The 19,588-nt window shown below is 53.5% G+C and overlaps 8 protein-coding genes across 9 annotated transcripts in view; 4 read left to right on the top strand and 4 right to left on the bottom strand.

Annotated features, from left to right (window-relative positions):
* Positions 1 to 4,513, top strand: part of LOC6598986 (ubiquitin-conjugating enzyme E2 D2) — a 174,360-nt gene extending 169,847 nt beyond the window's left edge. Inside the window, exons 3-4 of the mRNA XM_002023987.2 lie at positions 3,215 to 3,455; positions 3,514 to 4,513. Coding sequence (XP_002024023.1) covers positions 3,517 to 4,374 — 858 coding nt within the window. The 5' untranslated portion in view covers positions 3,215 to 3,455; positions 3,514 to 3,516 and the 3' untranslated portion in view covers positions 4,375 to 4,513. The remainder of the gene's footprint in view (positions 1 to 3,214; positions 3,456 to 3,513) is intronic.
* LOC113566468 lies at positions 2,190 to 2,871 on the bottom strand. The gene is made up of 2 exons (XM_026992163.1): positions 2,610 to 2,871; positions 2,190 to 2,515 (listed from the first exon to the last, which is right to left on the bottom strand). The coding sequence occupies exons 1-2, from the start codon at positions 2,773 to 2,775 to the stop codon at positions 2,361 to 2,363; spliced, it is 321 nt and encodes a 106-aa protein (XP_026847964.1). The 5' UTR covers positions 2,776 to 2,871; the 3' UTR covers positions 2,190 to 2,360.
* A 2,569-nt stretch (positions 4,514 to 7,082) lies between the features above and the next one.
* LOC6598984 lies at positions 7,083 to 7,857 on the bottom strand. The gene is made up of 2 exons (XM_026992159.1): positions 7,331 to 7,857; positions 7,083 to 7,264 (listed from the first exon to the last, which is right to left on the bottom strand). The coding sequence occupies exon 1, from the start codon at positions 7,814 to 7,816 to the stop codon at positions 7,367 to 7,369; it is 450 nt and encodes a 149-aa protein (XP_026847960.1). The 5' UTR covers positions 7,817 to 7,857; the 3' UTR covers positions 7,083 to 7,264; positions 7,331 to 7,366.
* A 42-nt stretch (positions 7,858 to 7,899) lies between these two features.
* LOC6598990 (ketohexokinase) lies at positions 7,900 to 8,551 on the bottom strand. Its single transcript, XM_026992124.1, has 2 exons — positions 7,965 to 8,551; positions 7,900 to 7,903 (listed from the first exon to the last, which is right to left on the bottom strand). The coding sequence occupies exons 1-2, from the start codon at positions 8,549 to 8,551 to the stop codon at positions 7,900 to 7,902; spliced, it is 591 nt and encodes a 196-aa protein (XP_026847925.1).
* A 105-nt stretch (positions 8,552 to 8,656) lies between these two features.
* Positions 8,657 to 15,548, top strand: LOC6598983 (ketohexokinase). Of its 2 annotated transcripts, XM_026992153.1 has the most exons (2): positions 8,657 to 8,825; positions 14,590 to 15,548. In XM_026992153.1, exons 1-2 carry the CDS (start codon positions 8,742 to 8,744, stop codon positions 15,487 to 15,489), a joined length of 984 nt encoding a protein of 327 aa, XP_026847954.1. In that variant the 5' UTR covers positions 8,657 to 8,741; the 3' UTR covers positions 15,490 to 15,548. The 2 variants fall into 2 exon arrangements, with proteins under 2 accessions (XP_026847954.1, XP_002024020.2); XM_002023984.2 differs by lacking the exon at positions 8,657 to 8,825 and having other exon boundaries at positions 14,379 to 15,548.
* Positions 8,769 to 10,277, top strand: LOC6598989 (ubiquitin-conjugating enzyme E2 D2). The gene is made up of 2 exons (XM_002023990.2): positions 8,769 to 9,219; positions 9,278 to 10,277. Exon 2 carries the CDS (start codon positions 9,281 to 9,283, stop codon positions 10,136 to 10,138), a length of 858 nt encoding a protein of 285 aa, XP_002024026.1. The 5' UTR covers positions 8,769 to 9,219; positions 9,278 to 9,280; the 3' UTR covers positions 10,139 to 10,277.
* LOC6598992 (ubiquitin-conjugating enzyme E2 D2) lies at positions 10,864 to 12,170 on the top strand. Its single transcript, XM_026992156.1, has 2 exons — positions 10,864 to 11,131; positions 11,190 to 12,170. The coding sequence occupies exon 2, from the start codon at positions 11,193 to 11,195 to the stop codon at positions 12,042 to 12,044; it is 852 nt and encodes a 283-aa protein (XP_026847957.1). The 5' UTR covers positions 10,864 to 11,131; positions 11,190 to 11,192; the 3' UTR covers positions 12,045 to 12,170.
* Positions 12,847 to 14,369, bottom strand: LOC6598987 (ketohexokinase). The gene is made up of 2 exons (XM_026992151.1): positions 13,095 to 14,369; positions 12,847 to 13,028 (listed from the first exon to the last, which is right to left on the bottom strand). The coding sequence occupies exon 1, from the start codon at positions 14,313 to 14,315 to the stop codon at positions 13,131 to 13,133; it is 1,185 nt and encodes a 394-aa protein (XP_026847952.1). The 5' UTR covers positions 14,316 to 14,369; the 3' UTR covers positions 12,847 to 13,028; positions 13,095 to 13,130.
* Positions 15,549 to 19,588: the final 4,040 nt, after the last annotated feature.

The raw sequence follows: 19,588 nt of genomic DNA, 5'->3' as shown, positions 1-19,588 counted from the left end.
TCCAATGGATGGATAGCTATGGCCCAGATGGAGACTATTCAGATGGTCTCCCAGTCTCCCAGATGGAGACTCCTTTAGACTCCTTGCAAGAACCAGGTCTAAAAAGGCCTATAAGGCCTTCTATATAAGTAGATCGCCAGCCCAAAGGCCCTGCCTCTTGGTAGTACAATTACCAGCTATCTGAGAGTGTATATCCTTCCAAGCCTGCGCCCGAGCAGATGATGGTGTGGCACCACGGTGCAGCATCGCTGTTTCTCCAGCTGTGCGCCCGGCTCGAGTGTGTGTGTCTGCCTTTGTGTCCGTCCGCATGTGCATGTGTGTGTGGCTGTGTGTGTGTGTGTGTTTTTTTTTATTGGCCCAGCTTGATAACGCATATTTTTGGCTTATTTTGCAGCTTACTGCTGCGGCAGCAGTTTTGCCCGGCTGCCTTCTCCATCACGGCGACACCGAGGATGAGGGGCCTATTCCATGCCCTTACCGAAAACGAGTGGCACCGATCCCTGGGCAGGTGGGAGAGCCGTCGCGTCTCGCCGAGGGGCCTGGGCCTGGGCCACATGTAGAGCATACCGCATTCGACCTGCAACCGGCTATTGGTTCGACACACAATCATTTTTTGTCGCTGCGGTTTTGCCCTTCGCTGCTGCCCGTCTGCCGATAATCACGCCATTGCCCCATCAGCCGGAAATGGGCGCGCCGCCATCTTGTGTCTGTGCCCATGTGTGTGTCCTGATGGGTGTGTGTGTGTGTGTGTCAGCCAAGCCAAGCGAAATATGCGTGCAAGTGGCATAAAGTGGCAGCCAGGCGGAGGCCAGGCCAGGCCATCTTTGGGCCAGGATCCGGTGTTGGGGACTGGAGGACTAGGGGACTGGGGATGGGCTGTCGAAATTGCAGTCGCTGCGGTCTGTGCTGCCAATCTGCCTGCCTGCCTGCCAAAGTGCACAGCGTATATTGGATTTGCCAATCATAAACTGAAGCCAACTGCATAATCTATGCACCAATGCAGTCGCCGCACAGGCCCAGCCTTTGGATTGGATTGAACCATTTCCGATGATGGCTGGAGCGGGCTCCAGCTTCAACGTGAGATCCATCTCTGAGGTGGAAGGGAAGAAGCCTACCCCTTCGATGGGGTCCGGGTTCGGCTCCCACCCGCAGCTTCATTGCTTCCGGCTTGCTGACTGCTTCGACGGTTCCCGGGTTCCCGGGCTCCCGGCTTCCCGGGTTCCAGCTCCGTTCTTGCATATCTCCGGCGCTGCATTGCATTCCGTTCTTCCGTTTCTGGTGCTGCTTCTGCTTCTGCTTCTGCTCCTGCCACATAGTCGTCGAGGCCCGGGCCCCCGAAATAATAACAATAACTATCTACTATATCTGCTTAACAGCCAATGTAGTTAAAAAAGCAAATGTTTCTCCCCATTGCCCACTGCCATTGCCCATTGCCACTGCCACTGCCACTGCCATTGCCATTGCCATGAATGTGTGGCAGTGGCAGTGTGGCTGGCTCTTGTTTTTGTGGCTCTCGTGCTGCCCTGCTGCCTTGCCGGTTGCCAAAAACAATTTCCCTCTGAATTTTTACAGCCGAAATAATTTGTAATTTACATAAATGCCGGTCGCCCGAGTGTGTTGGCCCGTTGCTCTTCGCTCTTTTTGCTCGACTTCTTGCATGCAGTCGAGGAGGAGGAGGAGGAGGTTCTGCTGCTCTCCCACCGGAAGTCCCATCCCTGGCCCTGGCTCTGGCTCTGGCCCTGGCTCTGTCCCTGGTTGGTTCTTTATGTGGGCGGGAGTGCGGGTCTGGGTGGGCCAGGGCTTTATTCAGTTGGCAGCTGCACATTTTCGACGCATAATACCGGCTCATACGAGTATACGGGCGGCAGCAGCTCCAAGTGTCCAAGCCGATGTCTTTATGGCGGAGGCGGAGGCGGAGGCGGGGACTCTGGACTCCGGAACAAGTTTTTGTGCGTCCCCGCAGAAGACTCGAACACTTATCGATTTGTTGGACACGGAACTGGCTCCTCGTCCTCGTCATCGCTGGTAATCCTCTTCTAGAGCTCGCCAAAATTGTCGTCATCGCTCATACGCCGTGTGGCCCATGGAAATGTATGAAAATTGTCACTTATATTCGTGGTAATTGTTGTTGTTGTCGTTGTTGCTGTTGTTGTTGCCGCCGCCTGTTGTCCGAAATGATAAATGACCGAAGCACCAACCGCCTTCCTCAGCTATGCACAACATTTGCCCAGCGTCCTGGAAACGGTCGCCATCGCCTGCGCCCCGTCCCCGCCTTCAGACTCATAAATGTATATCTATTAGCATTTATCTTGGTCTTGGTCTTGGTCTTGGTCCTGGTCTCCGTCTGACTTCAGAATTAATCATGTGGCAATTATGCTGTGGCAACAGGGCCCCGTCCAGTGCTCCTTCCGCCCATCGACCGAATACATAAATACAGATATTTTCTCTGGCCAATTCGTCCCTGGGGTGAGGTCCCTCCGGTGCCATACATATTTCGGAATGGTCTGACGCCTCTCTGAAAATATCAAATAAATCAGTGCAAGGCGCAAAATCGGCAACAACAACAGCAACAGCCACAGCAATGGATAGCCAAGGCTTTAAACATTTACCGAAGGTTCTTCTTCCGTCGGAGGCTACTTCATTGGAATTGGAACCTCGTTCATGGAGAGGTCCGGTTGGGGCTACTACTTCTTGGAACTGTTCGATATCGCCGCAGTCCTCCACCACATCCATACGCACCTCAAGCCTGGCGAACACCACGCTGTGCCCGTCCATCCAAGGCGTCGGGAATGGGGCCCAGCATTGGCCGTGGAGGGGACCGATACGGTAATGTATCGAGCCCTGGTAACCGTAAACCCTTCTCTCGCGGAGTTCTCGGCGTAGCTTCTCCTCGCCAACGCAAGCGTCGGGGAAAACACGTGACAGCTGCAGTTTCAGGCTCAATTTTCCTAGAATAAACCTGATATTGTAGTAAATCCCATTGGCATACACAGAGCTGATGCTGATACGATACCCATTGCTTAGGAGAAGCTCAACATCTGCCCAAGGGACTGTGCAGATCCCTGGAGAAAAAAGATTGCGTTCTGCAGAATATCTCGACCATGATGTAATTATATAATCCACACAAAAATTAAAAGAGCTCCCAATTCCAATCCTGTGTATTATTGCTGGGGCTATACAGTACAATATAATTATGTGACTGTATTCAATACAGAATCGTATACGGCGGGGGAAACTTGAAAGTTCAAAACAGAGAAACGGCAAAACAGCTGGGCAAAATGTAGTGTTGGAAACCGAGTCAAAGCAAGCTGTGCTGGAAACCGAGTCAAAGGAAGCAGTGCTGGAAACCGAGTCGAAAGAAACTGCTGGAAAACATACCTCTCTCTCTTTCATTTCGTGTGCGACGTTGTAAGTCGTTCTGGCAAAATAAAAATCACATTTTCAATAATCTGAACGTAAGAAATTATCGTATTCCCCGTAAAAGTGTTTTCTAAGCTGTTTGCCGTCTTGCAGGTAATGGCGCCCCGCAGAAGTGCACGTATTTTGGCGGCCAACCAGGCGTCCCCTGCCGCCCCGCCCTTGACCCGACGCGCTGCGTTCCTCCGCGCAGTGGAGGCCATATCCGTTCACGGGCGCCGCAGGACCACCACCACTGCTAGCCGGCGCCGCAGGACCACCACCGCTGCCAGCCGGCGCCGTGCAATCCAGATCGCTCCCAACCAGCCGCCCGCTGAGGACCCTCCCGTTGTCAACCGCCGCGAGACTAACCGCGCCCGCGTCAACGGTTATTTGGATGGTGGCTGGCACCTCATAACCCGTGAGAACTTCGAACTTCGTGCCGATCTTGAAATGCCGCATGCTATGACCGCTGGCCGTGGAGCTGCGGCGCCAGAAAATGTAATGGGCACTGAATTAGGCGTACGCCGCCTCCACAGGGAGATGGCGAAAATGACGAGCGATCCGACGGACGGGTGCACGGTGGAGTTAGTGGACGACTGTATCTACGTCTGGAAGGCCGTTATTCTCGGGCCCTTGGGCACGCCCTACGAGGGCGGCCACTTTGAACTACGCCTTCACTTTCCGCAGACGTACCCGGCTCGACCACCGGCTATACTGTTCCGTACAAGGGTGTACCACTGCAATATTTACCGCCAAGATATCTGCGTGGATATTCTTCACTCGGCTTGGTCGCCCGCCCTGACCGTGGAGAAGATACTTTTGTCCATCCGGTCGCTGCTGTCGGACCCCAACCCCGAGAGCCCCTTGAACGGCGCCGCTGCCCAGCTGTACAAGACGAACCGCGAGCAGCACGACCGCAGGGCACAGGAGTGGACCGCCCGCTACGCCCAGCCAGTGGACTCAACGTCTGAATAATCCCAAACATCTCATCCACGGATACACAGCGTTTTCCAAATTCTTTGAGCATCTTTGTTGGTATCTGTCACTAAACACACATGAACATGAGCTACATGGTAACATATACATACAATCATTTTTTGACTGAAATAAAGACGTAGGCTGTGAAAATGTTTCGTAGAAATTGCAAAATACTTTCGTCATATCATCCGCGAGTTCGTCAAGACGGGGAGCAGTCGGACGGAAGATCGCCGGCCATGATCACTGAGAATCTTATTGTGTTCATCAGACGTCTATCGCTGCTGGCGGACCCCAATCCCAAGGCACGACAGTGGACCGCTCGTTACACCCGTTACATATTTCTTTAGAATATGGATCCAGCACTTTAATCGAATGTATCCAATAGAAACACACACAAACACGTGTATGGCTGCTCGGACTAATTCCCCATTGAGCGTTCGTCCAGCAGCAACTACCATCATTATTTTCCACTTTTTGTTGCTATTCAAATGTTGATTTAAAACTTTATTTTTCAAGCAAGATGTGTTTCAGTACAGCCAGCCGTATATGTACACGATTTGAATTTGTGCTATGTGCCCGCCGTATCGCATCGTTCCCATTTCAGGCGCAAAACTTTTGAAAATAAAGCAGTTATTGTGCCAGTGGGATTTATAATCCACACAAAACTTAAAAGAGCTGCCAATTCCAATCCTGTGTATTATTGCTGGGGCTATACAGTACAATATAATTATGTGACTGTATTCAATACAGAATCGTATACGGCGGGGGAAACTTGAAAGTTCAAAACAGAGAAACGGCAAAACAGCTGGGCAAAATGTAGTGTTGGAAACCGAGTCAAAGGAAGCCGTGCTGGAAACCGAGTCAAAGGAAGCCGTGCTGTAAACCGAGTCGAAAGAAACTGCTGGAAAACATACCTCTCTCACTTTCATTTCGTGTGCGACATTTTGAGTCATTCTGGGAAATTAAAATCAAATTTTCAATAATCTGAACGTAAGAAATTATCGTATTCCCCGTAAAAGTGTTTTCTAAGCTGTTTGCCGTCTTGCAGGTAATGGCGCCCCGCAGAAGTGCTCGTACTTTGGCGTCCCCTGCCGCCACGCCCTTGATCCGACGCGCTGCGTTCCGCCGTGCAGTGGAGGCCATTCCCGGGCGCGTCAGGATCACCACCACTGCCAGCCAGCGCCGCAGGACCACCACCACTGCTAGCCGGCGCCGCAGGACCACCACCACTGCCAGCCGGCGCCGTGCAATCCAGAGCGCTGCCAACCAGCCGCCCGCTGAGGACCCTCCCGTTACCAACCGTCGCGGGATCAATAGCCGCGGGACCAATCGCCGCGGTACCAACCGTCTTCCTGTGCAGGACACCGCACCGATCGTGACGCTCCTCCAGAATCCCGACCCACAACGTGGCACCGGTAGCCATGCCGGCATTGGAGCTTTGACCGAATTTGGCACTAAATTAGGCCTGCGCCGCCTCCGCATGGAGTTGGCGAAAATGACGAGCGATCCGACGGACGGGTGCACGGTGGAGTTAGTGGACGACTGTATCTACGACTGGAAGGCCGTTATTCTCGGGCCCTTGGGCACGCCCTACGAGGGCGGCCACTTTGAACTACGCCTTCAATTTCCGCAGACGTACCCGGCTCGACCACCGTTTTTGATGTTCCTTACAGAGGTCTACCATTGCAACGTACTCTACCGCGCTATCTGCGTGGATATTCTGGGCTCGACTTGGTCGCCCGCCCTGACCGTGGAGAAGATACTTTTGTCCATCCGGTCGCTGCTGTCGGACCCCAACCCCGAGAACCCCTTGAACGGCGCCGCTGCCGAGCTGTACAAGACGGACCGCGAGGAGTACGACCGCATGGCACGGCAGTGGACCCTCCGCTTCGCCCAGCCTTGAGATTCCACAAAGTCTGAATAATCCCACACTTTCCGAATTCTTCGGGCACCATGAGAACATACTAACATAATATACAATTTATATTTGACTGAAATAAAGGCCCAGGCTGTGAGTTGTTTGCCTCACACAATGATAACAGACTTTACTGCGCAAAATTAGTGTTATCAGTCGAAGAACTGACCAAACGACGAGACCACCTTGTATAATTGCATCATGATCTCGACTTTTTTGCTTTGATTTTTTTGCATTTTTGAGGTACACAAATCTCGCAGTCTGGCAACACTATTCCTGACGATATTTTGTAAGAATGCTGCTGTGGGCACACTTGTATGCAAGAAACGTTTATAGGGATGGGTATCTTCAAGAATATATCGATATTGATCATATATCGAACATGTCGGTCTATCTATCGAGAAAATATATTAGACATGTACAAATATCGCAAGAAAGCGTACTTATGGATGCATAATTTAAGCACGCACCAAGCATAGCGACGATTACATGAAGATGAAGTATTTTCTCTCAGCGATACCAAAATATAAGATGAGTCAATTGTTTGCGATAGATCGTAAGAATAATCGATGCATTCATCCAACAAATATCTTTTAAAACAGGAATATCTCATTACCATATCGATACAGTATCGATGCCATTCCATTTTATCTTTTGGAAGCTCTTTTCTGATACGCGCCAGTGAGAAATTCGTGCTGGCGTTTTCCAGCACTGGCTGAAAATCAGCTGTGCCAAAAGCAGATTTCTTTGAAAGCCATTTTGCAACACAAGAGAACAGACTCGTGTTAAGTTAAAGTTCAATTACAACTCATTATATTCGAGGAGGCACATGCTACTCCCTAAATATCGTGTCCCACTGGAGGGCACAAAGCAAAGACGAGTCTCCTCCCTCCTCCTCCAGCCACGACTGGCACCATCGCATACTGGAGACTGGAGAGTGGAGTCTGTAGAGTGGATCATCAATGTGCTGGCCTGTGGAGAGGAAAGCCCCATCGACTTATGAAGTGGAGAGGAAAACTGTGAGTATCCCAAACGTACAGTCCTGGACTAGTTCCCCCTCTCGAGTCTTTGCCTTTAATAGGCCGTCTTGCTCAAACGTTCCCAGGCAGCCTTCACAGTATCTTCCGACATTGGCTCCGACTCTGGCTCGGGGCCGACGACGGCCTCGTGGATGGAGCTGTTGTGTGGCTCCAAGGTATAGAAGGGTCGGTTCAGGTACTTGCGGCAGGTGCGCTGCTCGTTGGTGAGGTCCTCGGACTCTGAGGACCTTTCGCTGTCCTCAACGGGCGGCGGCTCGAGCTTCTGCGGACTGATCTGGAGGTTGGCGATGTCGTCGAAGCCGACGCTGGCGATCTTGTGGCTGGCCACGAGGTTGGCAAAGTCCACGGCCCCGCTCAGGCCGCGCCTGCGCACGAAGGTGGCGTAGATGAAGCCGGCCGTGAAGCACTCGCCGTCGCCCATCCTGTCCACGATGCTCTTCGGCGTGTGGGCGGGCAGCTCGTAGAAGTTGCCCTGGGCGTCCATGCAGACCGCCCCCTGCTTGCCCCACGGGCAGATGATGCATGGCCGGCGCGTGCGTATGGACCGGGGCGTCCGGAGGGCGCTGTTCAACTGCTCGCAGGCCACGTGCGCCGAGCTCCAGCCCACCTCGAGGGCCAGCTGCCGGCCGAACAGCACATAGTCGCAGAGGCTGAGCAGATCCAGGTTGTCCTCGAGGGCATCGTACACCAGCAGTGACACCACAATGCGATCCTCCTGCGCCAGCCCGTTGTTGTGGTCCAGGATGCGGCGCATCATCAGGACAGTCTCCCGGGCGCTGCGCGCCTCGAAGTGCACCCAGCCGTAGAGGGATAGGTCCAGCTTCTCGAACTCCCTGGCCGTCACGTAGGGGAACGCCTTGGTGCAGCGCACCACCGTGCAGGTGCCCGTCCTTCTCTCCCGGATGATCGTCGAGAACTTGGGGCTCTCGTCCGTCCAGGAGCAGTTGCTGATGACGATATCCCGGCGGCGCAGATCGTCCAGCACCATGCGGAAGGTGCCCAGCCTGCTGAGCATCCCGAAGAGCTCCACGCGGGCGCCCAGCAGGCGCAGGGCCGTGCACACGTTGGAGGTCCTGCCGTTGCGCTGCATGAAGGCGCTCTGGCACTGCACCCGCGAGCCCTTCTCGGGGAACCGCTCCACATTCGTCACGTACGCCACCTCCGTGCAGCCGACGCACAGCACGGCCTTCATCACGCTGGGGGCACACAGATGGCTCATTGTTTGTTTTCTTTGTTGAATTTCGAATAATTTTGATGGTTTCAGTGTCGAGATCGGAAAGTTATTCGGAGATATTTCAATGCTCGTCTCCCAGAAAAGGAGGCTGTTCCACACCCGAGTACGCCGTAGATTTCAAATATTATCCCCGTTGGAACTTGTATGAAACTGTATTCAAAATTGCGGAGAGGAGATGTCTAAGCAGAGGGGCAGCATTCAGAGCTGGGCTGCCGGCAAGAAGACCGTGCTGTGCACCGGAACCACCGCCATGGACTACATGTCGGCGTAAAACTTTTGCAAATAAAGCAGTTTGTTAAGCCAGTGGGATTTATAATCCACACAAAACTTAAAAGAGCTCCCAATTCCAATCCTGTGTATTATTGCTGGGGCTATACAGTACAATATAATTATGTGACTGTATTCAATACAGAATCGTATACGGCGGGGGAAACTTGAAAGTTCAAAACAGAGAAACGGCAAAACAGCTGGGCAAAATGTAGTGTTGGAAACCGAGTCAAAGCAAGCTGTGCTGGAAACCGAGTCAAAGGAAGCAGTGCTGGAAACCGAGTCGAAAGAAACTGCTGGAAAACATACCTCTCTCTCTTTCATTTCGTGTGCGACGTTGTAAGTCGTTCTGGCAAAATAAAAATCACATTTTCAATAATCTGAACGTAAGAAATTATCGTATTCCCCGTAAAAGTGTTTTCTAAGCTGTTTGCCGTCTTGCAGGTAATGGCGCCCCGCAGAAGTGCACGTATTTTGGCGGCCAACCAGGCGTCCCCTGCCGCCCCGCCCTTGACCCGACGCGCTGCGTTCCTCCGCGCAGTGGAGGCCATATCCGTTCACGGGCGCCGCAGGACCACCACCACTGCTAGCCGGCGCCGCAGGACCACCACCGCTGCCAGCCGGCGCCGTGCAATCCAGATCGCTCCCAACCAGCCGCCCGCTGAGGACCCTCCCGTTGTCAACCGCCGCGAGACTAACCGCGCCCGCGTCAACGGTTATTTGGATGGTGGCTGGCACCTCATAACCCGTGAGAACTTCGAACTTCGTGCCGATCTTGAAATGCCGCATGCTATGACCGCTGGCCGTGGAGCTGCGGCGCCAGAAAATGTAATGGGCACTGAATTAGGCGTACGCCGCCTCCACAGGGAGATGGCGAAAATGACGAGCGATCCGACGGACGGGTGCACGGTGGAGTTAGTGGACGACTGTATCTACGTCTGGAAGGCCGTTATTCTCGGGCCCTTGGGCACGCCCTACGAGGGCGGCCACTTTGAACTACGCCTTCACTTTCCGCAGACGTACCCGGCTCGACCACCGGCTATACTGTTCCGTACAAGGGTGTACCACTGCAATATTTACCGCCAAGATATCTGCGTGGATATTCTTCACTCGGCTTGGTCGCCCGCCCTGACCGTGGAGAAGATACTTTTGTCCATCCGGTCGCTGCTGTCGGACCCCAACCCCGAGAGCCCCTTGAACGGCGCCGCTGCCCAGCTGTACAAGACGAACCGCGAGCAGCACGACCGCAGGGCACAGGAGTGGACCGCCCGCTACGCCCAGCCAGTGGACTCAACGTCTGAATAATCCCAAACATCTCATCCACGGATACACAGCGTTTTCCAAATTCTTTGAGCATCTTTGTTGGTATCTGTCACTAAACACACATGAACATGAGCTACATGGTAACATATACATACAATCATTTTTTGACTGAAATAAAGACGTAGGCTGTGAAAATGTTTCGTAGAAATTGCAAAATACTTTCGTCATATCATCCGCGAGTTCGTCAAGACGGGGAGCAGTCGGACGGAAGATCGCCGGCCATGATCACTGAGAATCTTATTGTGTTCATCAGACGTCTATCGCTGCTGGCGGACCCCAATCCCAAGGCACGACAGTGGACCGCTCGTTACACCCGTTACATATTTCTTTAGAATATGGATCCAGCACTTTAATCGAATGTATCCAATAGAAACACACACAAACACGTGTATGGCTGCTCGGACTAATTCCCCATTGAGCGTTCGTCCAGCAGCAACTACCATCATTATTTTCCACTTTTTGTTGCTATTCAAATGTTGATTTAAAACTTTATTTTTCAAGCAAGATGTGTTTCAGTACAGCCAGCCGTATATGTACACGATTTGAATTTGTGCTATGTGCCCGCCGTATCGCATCGTTCCCATTTCAGGCGCAAAACTTTTGAAAATAAAGCAGTTATTGTGCCAGTGGGATTTATAATCCACACAAAACTTAAAAGAGCTGCCAATTCCAATCCTGTGTATTATTGCTGGGGCTATACAGTACAATATAATTATGTGACTGTATTCAATACAGAATCGTATACGGCGGGGGAAACTTGAAAGTTCAAAACAGAGAAACGGCAAAACAGCTGGGCAAAATGTAGTGTTGGAAACCGAGTCAAAGGAAGCCGTGCTGGAAACCGAGTCAAAGGAAGCCGTGCTGTAAACCGAGTCGAAAGAAACTGCTGGAAAACATACCTCTCTCACTTTCATTTCGTGTGCGACATTTTGAGTCATTCTGGGAAATTAAAATCAAATTTTCAATAATCTGAACGTAAGAAATTATCGTATTCCCCGTAAAAGTGTTTTCTAAGCTGTTTGCCGTCTTGCAGGTAATGGCGCCCCGCAGAAGTGCTCGTACTTTGGCGTCCCCTGCCGCCACGCCCTTGATCCGACGCGCTGCGTTCCGCCGTGCAGTGGAGGCCATTCCCGGGCGCGTCAGGATCACCACCACTGCCAGCCAGCGCCGCAGGACCACCACCACTGCTAGCCGGCGCCGCAGGACCACCACCACTGCCAGCCGGCGCCGTGCAATCCAGAGCGCTGCCAACCAGCCGCCCGCTGAGGACCCTCCCGTTACCAACCGTCGCGGGATCAATAGCCGCGGGACCAATCGCCGCGGTACCAACCGTCTTCCTGTGCAGGACACCGCACCGATCGTGACGCTCCTCCAGAATCCCGACCCACAACGTGGCACCGGTAGCCATGCCGGCATTGGAGCTTTGACCGAATTTGGCACTAAATTAGGCCTGCGCCGCCTCCGCATGGAGTTGGCGAAAATGACGAGCGATCCGACGGACGGGTGCACGGTGGAGTTAGTGGACGACTGTATCTACGACTGGAAGGCCGTTATTCTCGGGCCCTTGGGCACGCCCTACGAGGGCGGCCACTTTGAACTACGCCTTCAATTTCCGCAGACGTACCCGGCTCGACCACCGTTTTTGATGTTCCTTACAGAGGTCTACCATTGCAACGTACTCTACCGCGCTATCTGCGTGGATATTCTGGGCTCGACTTGGTCGCCCGCCCTGACCGTGGAGAAGATACTTTTGTCCATCCGGTCGCTGCTGTCGGACCCCAACCCCGAGAACCCCTTGAACGGCGCCGCTGCCGAGCTGTACAAGACGGACCGCGAGGAGTACGACCGCATGGCACGGCAGTGGACCCTCCGCTTCGCCCAGCCTTGAGATTCCACAAAGTCTGAATAATCCCACACTTTCCGAATTCTTCGGGCACCATGAGAACATACTAACATAATATACAATTTATATTTGACTGAAATAAAGGCCCAGGCTGTGAGTTGTTTGCCTCACACAATGATAACAGACTTTACTGCGCAAAATTAGTGTTATCAGTCGAAGAACTGACCAAACGACGAGACCACCTTGTATAATTGCATCATGATCTCGACTTTTTTGCTTTGATTTTTTTGCATTTTTGAGGTACACAAATCTCGCAGTCTGGCAACACTATTCCTGACGATATTTTGTAAGAATGCTGCTGTGGGCACACTTGTATGCAAGAAACGTTTATAGGGATGGGTATCTTCAAGAATATATCGATATTGATCATATATCGAACATGTCGGTCTATCTATCGAGAAAATATATTAGACATGTACAAATATCGCAAGAAAGCGTACTTATGGATGCATAATTTAAGCACGCACCAAGCATAGCGACGATTACATGAAGATGAAGTATTTTCTCTCAGCGATACCAAAATATAAGATGAGTCAATTGTTTGCGATAGATCGTAAGAATAATCGATGCATTCATCCAACAAATATCTTTTAAAACAGGAATATCTCATTACCATATCGATACAGTATCGATGCCATTCCATTTTATCTTTTGGAAGCTCTTTTCTGATACGCGCCAGTGAGAAATTCGTGCTGGCGTTTTCCAGCACTGGCTGAAAATCAGCTGTGCCAAAAGCAGATTTCTTTGAAAGCCATTTTGCAACACAAGAGAACAGACTCGTGTTAAGTTAAAGTTCAATTACAACTCATTATATTCGAGGAGGCACATGCTACTCCCTAAATATCGTGTCCCACTGGAGGGCACAAAGCAAAGACGAGTCTCCTCCCTCCTCCTCCAGCCACGACTGGCACCATCGCATACTGGAGACTGGAGAGTGGAGTCTGTAGAGTGGATCATCAATGTGCTGGCCTGTGGAGAGGAAAGCCCCATCGACTTATGAAGTGGAGAGGAAAACTGTGAGTATCCCAAACGTACAGTCCTGGACTAGTTCCCCCTCTCGAGTCTTTGCCTTTAATAGGCCGTCTTGCTCAAACGTTCCCAGGCAGCCTTCACAGTATCTTCCGACATTGGCTCCGACTCTGGCTCGGGGCCGACGACGGCCTCGTGGATGGAGCTGTTGTGTGGCTCCAAGGTATAGAAGGGTCGGTTCAGGTACTTGCGGCAGGTGCGCTGCTCGTTGGTGAGGTCCTCGGACTCTGAGGACCTTTCGCTGTCCTCAACGGGCGGCGGCTCGAGCTTCTGCGGACTGATCTGGAGGTTGGCGATGTCGTCGAAGCCGACGCTGGCGATCTTGTGGCTGGCCACGAGGTTGGCAAAGTCCACGGCCCCGCTCAGGCCGCGCCTGCGCACGAAGGTGGCGTAGATGAAGCCGGCCGTGAAGCACTCGCCGTCGCCCATCCTGTCCACGATGCTCTTCGGCGTGTGGGCGGGCAGCTCGTAGAAGTTGCCCTGGGCGTCCATGCAGACCGCCCCCTGCTTGCCCCACGGGCAGATGATGCATGGCCGGCGCGTGCGTATGGACCGGGGCGTCCGGAGGGCGCTGTTCAACTGCTCGCAGGCCACGTGCGCCGAGCTCCAGCCCACCTCGAGGGCCAGCTGCCGGCCGAACAGCACATAGTCGCAGAGGCTGAGCAGATCCAGGTTGTCCTCGAGGGCATCGTACACCAGCAGTGACACCACAATGCGATCCTCCTGCGCCAGCCCGTTGTTGTGGTCCAGGATGCGGCGCATCATCAGGACAGTCTCCCGGGCGCTGCGCGCCTCGAAGTGCACCCAGCCGTAGAGGGATAGGTCCAGCTTCTCGAACTCCCTGGCCGTCACGTAGGGGAACGCCTTGGTGCAGCGCACCACCGTGCAGGTGCCCGTCCTTCTCTCCCGGATGATCGTCGAGAACTTGGGGCTCTCGTCCGTCCAGGAGCAGTTGCTGATGACGATATCCCGGCGGCGCAGATCGTCCAGCACCATGCGGAAGGTGCCCAGCCTGCTGAGCATCCCGAAGAGCTCCACGCGGGCGCCCAGCAGGCGCAGGGCCGTGCACACGTTGGAGGTCCTGCCGTTGCGCTGCATGAAGGCGCTCTGGCACTGCACCCGCGAGCCCTTCTCGGGGAACCGCTCCACATTCGTCACGTACGCCACCTCCGTGCAGCCGACGCACAGCACGGCCTTCATCACGCTGGGGGCACACAGATGGCTCATTGTTTGTTTTCTTTGTTGAATTTCGAATAATTTTGATGGTTTCAGTGTCGAGATCGGAAAGTTATTCGGAGATATTTCAATGCTCGTCTCCCAGAAAAGGAGGCTGTTCCACACCCGAGTACGCCGTAGATTTCAAATATTATCCCCGTTGGAACTTGTATGAAACTGTATTCAAAATTGCGGAGAGGAGATGTCTAAGCAGAGGGGCAGCATTCAGAGCTGGGCGGCCGGCAAGAAGACCGTGCTGTGCACCGGAACCACCGCCATGGACTACATGTCGGTGGTGCGGCGCTTCCCCGCGGCCGGGGCGGACCCGTGCGCGCAGTGCCTGCGCGGCTACTGGCAGCGCTGCGGCAGTGCGTCCAACAACTGCACGGTGCTGCGGCGGCTGGGGGTCCAGTGCGAGTTCTTCGGGATGCTGAGCAGCCTGCAGATGTTTCGCATGCTGGCGGACGACATGCGGGCCCGCGGCATCGTCGTCGAGAACTGCCCCACCTGCGAGCAGGCGCCGCCCTTCGCCTCGGTGGTGCTCGCCAAGTCGCCGAGGACGCGCAACGTCATTAGCTGCCGCAGCGCCGCGTTTCCCCACGTCTCGATCGAGGACTTCCGCAGGCTGGACCTGAGCCGCTACGGCTGGATGCACATGCCGAGCATGTCCTTCGAGACCACCCTGGCCATGGTGGAGGACGTGGCGGCCTTCAATGCCGCCAGCCATGCGGACAAGATCACCGTCTCGCTGGAGCTCAGCAAGGACCTGCACGAGATGTGGCCCCTGGTCGACTACTGCGACTACGTGATCTTCTCCAAGAGGCTCGCCCGCGAGCAGGGCTGGCCCACGCCCGAGATCGCCTGCTCCAGAATCGACGAGAGGCTGCGCTCGCGCTGGGGCTTCAACCTGAAGCGCCCCACCGTGGTCTTCCGGTGGGGCGACCTGGGCGCCGGCGTGCTGGACGAGTCGGGGGCCATCACCCTGGCGCCGGCGTTCAAGCCGCGCAAAATGGTCGACTCCCTGGGCGCGGGCGACACCTTCACGGCGGCCTTCATCTACGCCGTCTACGTGCGGGAGCGGTCCGTGCCCGTGGCCGTGGAGTTTGCCAATCGCCTGGCCAGCCACAAGTGCACCAAAAGGGGCTTCGATCACGTCGCCGACATCCTCGTAGCCCCCGTTCTATAAAGAGAGAGAGAGTTTCGGCGTCTCCAGCGCACAGAAGCGTCGTATTTTGTTGGGAAAACTAGGATACAGATACTTTCAGATACAGAACAAAGCCAGATACTAGATACAGTCCAAGCCCGTAGAATGGCAGCCCCCTCCCTCGGCCCGGAACCCTTTCGGGGGGGGAGGCATTATCCGCCATCTTTGGACGACCTTTTCTCAGGGTTTCCTCTTTTGTGTGTGTGTGTGTGTGTGTGTGTGTGTGTGTGTGTGTGTGTGTGGGCTGTTGAAAAGTGAAATTGAAAAGGGATTTTTAATTCGGGTTGAGTGGTCGCTGGCCCGCTTTACCGTAATATAAACGATAAGACGGAGACGGCAGGGGCCGCCGATAAGAGAGACAAAGCCGGCCTAAAGGGGGGTGGGCAACGAGGGGGGGGTGGCCGAGAGTCTCTGCCCTGAACAAATGTCAATTTATGTCACATAAATTCAACGATTTTCGTTTGTTTTACGTTTTGGGTCAGCCGGCGCCCAGGATCCATAAATTGTGGGCCAAATACGAGACATGCAAAGTGAAAATGAAAATTGTTTCGAATCAGTGGCGGACGGGCAGAGGGGGGCAGAGGGGGGGTGCTGGGGGGTAGGCGATGGCCAGTTGTCGCATAACCTTAAACCGTTAAAGCCGGCCATTTATTACGTATGCGCACCGTGTGCCAAGAGATAATAATTACCTTGCCAGACGCTCGGACAAGGAGCAAGCGGGCAATAAATTATCGGATATCGGATATATGGATACACTCGGCTATGCTCGGGTGGTGGGCAGCCATCATCGGGCTCGGGCCGCATCTCTTGCCCCCCCCCCCCCCAATTGATTGCAAAACGGTTTCATTTTTTTGCTCTGCGGAAAAAGGGCTTAAAAGGTTTTTCCCCCCCATTTATTTATGATACTCTCTCTTTTTGTCAGCGTTTCGTTGAAATATTACCAGATTATTTAAACAAACGACAACGAAGCAGGTGGACTGCCTTCCCCTGGACTGCCTCCTCCTGGACCGCCGCCTCCTGGACTGCCCTCCTCCTGGATCGCCTCCTCCTCGACCTCCTCCCCCTTCCAGCATTTCCGTCGGTCCCTGTTTATCGCCTCTGCTCGAACGGATTATGCAAATATGCTTCGACAGAAATAATTAATTGGAAACGGCGCACAAAAAATGCACATTCCAAATTCGACTCAAAATTAATATTGATTCTGTATTTTTTCTTATCAAAAACCATTGGCGCAGCCCAGCACGAAAATCAAAAGCCAAAATCCCCCAAAAATAATTCATAAATATTCAAAGAAAGTCCCCCCCCTGCCCCCCTGCGAACCGCCCACCGCCCCCGCCTAGGAGTCATATACAAAAAAAATCTCTGCACAGATGAAGGAGGAGGCCCACTGGCCCACTGGCCGCCCGTCACTTTTGCCGCTTGATTGAAACTCATTTATCATCATAAATTAGAGAGCGGGAAGGGGGGGTGTGCGGTGTGGGGTGTGTGGGGGTGGGGGGAAGAGATTCATCATGCGCCCGTGCTGGGCGTGGTCAGCAGCGGCCTGTAATCTGGCTCAGATTGAAAATTAATGAGGTCATCACGCTGCACGCTGCGCGACAGCCGTGGAGGTGGGCGGGAGGGGTGGCAAGGGGGGGGAGGGGTGGCAAGGGCAGGAAATTTACTTCTTAAAATTCTTCAAAAAAAATTGTGTGTTTTTATTGCTATTTTGTGCCTTTTGTTGCTATTTTATATTCACTTTGCCAGAGAACAGGAGATGACAATCAGCCAGGACGCAGGACGCAGGGCGGGGGACGCAGGACGCAGGACCCTCGCCCGGCACAGCTCCATCCCCACGCTAATGATGTCCATTGGTCGTGGTTCCCCCATATCTGGCCGGTTTCGAGGCTCGGTTATCGCCCGCCACTTATGCCCCAGTTGTCACATCCCCCCCCGCCCTCCGCCCCCCCTCTGAGGACAGGAAGAAAAGGAGCGGCGTCCAGGTCGGGCAGGAGATAAAAGTTGAGCGCAAAGATGTACAAAGTTCGCCCCTAAATGAAGCCGGAAATGAATACAGGACTTCGTTTTGCATATCCGGTTGCGGGATTTAATGGGTATTTCCAGGAAGCACAACAGAAGCTCCCCCTCCGCCACGCCATCCCACCAATCAATCAATCACTCAATCGTTCAATCGTTCATTCAGGGGAGTATCCGATGCAGTCGCCCATTGACCTGCTGTCCGATTACATTTGGCGTTGCTTGAGCTCGAAGGAGACTCCAGGACGCATTTGCAGCTCCGCGGCTTCTAGTGATACGGCCTGGCCCGATCCCCGGATGGGGTCCCTGATTGGATGCAGCCCGCAATTGTTTTGACATTTAATCAGGACACAGGACCCACTCCTGTCCTGCCACTCGTGGTAATTGAGTAACTTGTCCGCTCTGCTGCCACCTCCGTCACCCTCCGTCACGGCCCTCCGGAGGCTCCTGGGGGGCCGCAGATCAAAGTGCGCTCGGCTGCTTCTGGGCGAAATGTTTTCATTTCCTCTCGAATGTCTGCTGCCCTCCAACAAATCCTTCGATTATGTCAGACAAAAAGACAGCAATTTGGATTTAAAGGGCGACCTTGCCCCACCCCTGAACACCCCACCCCACCCACAACGGGGGACTGTGTGGTCTTCAATGGTACTTCAATTTACTTGCCACATTTCCGCCAAGACTTTCCCGAAAACTTTTCCCATTTCGGCTGCTGTTGTTGTCATTCCAATTGCTGTTCCAATTGCTAAATCAAAAGAACGACATCCGCTTCCGCCTTCGAAGCTCTGCAGCTCTGAAGCCGAGAGCCGAGAGCCCAGTGCCCCCAGCTGGAGCCCAAGATTGTGTCTAGAAACTGTTTCTACTCCTAATCGCACGCTGATTTGCGACAAGTTCCGTGATTGCCAGCAGTAGAGCAGGCTTGCCCTGCCCCAAAACTCTTCTATGGACACTTCTTGGTGCTCTGGTCGCAGTCTCCAGGGGCCAGCGAGTATGCAGCGAAATGTATCCTTTGAGGATCGTTGAGGACCCTTCCTAGCTGCTCTTCCAAGCGAAAAGGAAAAGCAAAAAGGTCTGGCCATTCCAAGGAGCCTGATTCCTGCATTTTTTCGCTGAGGAATCCTTAAAGGAATTTCCAGCAAGGAAAAACAGGCGAGTCCTTTTCTACCCCCTTTTCAGAGCAGAGCCAGGCATTGAATAGATCCGAGTGGAGGGGGTGGGGGGGGGGCAACGCACTTCCGCTGTCCCGCTGCGCGTTTCCTTTAATTTGCTTCTAAGAGGCACCTCCCCCCTCCCGCCCCCTCTTGGGGAAAAGTTTCCGGCAAAGTTTATCGAGTGCTCGCATGCGTAATCAAAGGTTCTCTTGGCGGTCAGAAAGTCAACAAGATATCGAGCCCTAATTTGCATGCACGACGCCCGAGCTAACCGAGCGAGAAACTTTTCCCCACCGCCCACCACCCACTCACCACCCTCTCCTTTGCGGTGGCGTGGTGGCGTATACGTAATTAATGCCCGGTGGCTCTCGATAAACATGCGTGGAAGGTACAACAACCTCAACCCTTCCGGCATCGCCTTGGCAGAGTTTATCCGCCTCTGCTGCTAGCTCCTTGACAGTCCGCTCAGGACTCTCCAGGAATTCGGCCATAGTTTCCAACTTTCATTTAAATTGCAATAGTTTCGGGTTTTGGGTTCCGGGCTGTTTACTTATTTGTTTGGGGCTCCAGTTGTCTGCAAACGCCACACATTTACGAGTGTTCCTAAGCTGGACCGTGAGCGCCTTTTGGGCCTGGTTGCAGGGCTCCAAGTCGCCGAAGACCTGCGAAGAGCCGCTGTCCTGGTGGCCTGGAGGTGCACTCACGACTCTGGCCAATGGAGACAAGGAGGGTGTCCTCAATGCATCAATAGATCCCTCTTTCGAGGTGGCACTTTTATTGACATTCCGAGCAACACACTCCTCCCCGTCCACTTGGACTCTCCTTTACTAATTTGGTTTTATTCCTGGGATGCTGGGGAACATTAACACACATGCCTTATGGATTTAGGTCGCCTGCTAGGGCAGGCTATCACATGC

The sequence above is a fragment of the Drosophila persimilis genome, unplaced genomic scaffold (assembly GCF_003286085.1).
Source record: "Drosophila persimilis strain 14011-0111.01,24,50 unplaced genomic scaffold, DperRS2 tig00000700-arrow-arrow-pilon, whole genome shotgun sequence".
Lineage (NCBI taxonomy): Eukaryota > Metazoa > Arthropoda > Insecta > Diptera > Drosophilidae > Drosophila > Drosophila persimilis.
This window is presented reverse-complemented; position numbering and strand designations above follow the sequence as displayed.

Excerpts from the sequence above, each read along its gene's own strand:
- LOC113566468 (XM_026992163.1), bottom strand. The coding sequence starts at position 2,775 with ATGGACGGGCACAGCGTGGTGTTCGCCAGGCTTGAGGTGCGTATGGAT. Across the intron at positions 2,516-2,609 it reads CGACGGAAGAAGAACCTTCG|AGAGGCGTCAGACCATTCCG; the intron begins GTAAATGTTTAA and ends TGATATTTTCAG.
- LOC6598984 (XM_026992159.1), bottom strand. The coding sequence starts at position 7,816 with ATGGACGCCCAGGGCAACTTCTACGAGCTGCCCGCCCACACGCCGAAG.
- LOC6598990 (XM_026992124.1), bottom strand. The coding sequence starts at position 8,551 with ATGAGCCATCTGTGTGCCCCCAGCGTGATGAAGGCCGTGCTGTGCGTC.
- LOC6598983 (XM_026992153.1), top strand. The coding sequence starts at position 8,742 with ATGTCTAAGCAGAGGGGCAGCATTCAGAGCTGGGCTGCCGGCAAGAAG. Across the intron at positions 8,826-14,589 it reads GAACCACCGCCATGGACTAC|ATGTCGGTGGTGCGGCGCTT; the intron begins ATGTCGGCGTAA and ends GCCATGGACTAC.
- LOC6598989 (XM_002023990.2), top strand. The coding sequence starts at position 9,281 with ATGGCGCCCCGCAGAAGTGCACGTATTTTGGCGGCCAACCAGGCGTCC.
- LOC6598992 (XM_026992156.1), top strand. The coding sequence starts at position 11,193 with ATGGCGCCCCGCAGAAGTGCTCGTACTTTGGCGTCCCCTGCCGCCACG.
- LOC6598987 (XM_026992151.1), bottom strand. The coding sequence starts at position 14,315 with ATGAGCCATCTGTGTGCCCCCAGCGTGATGAAGGCCGTGCTGTGCGTC.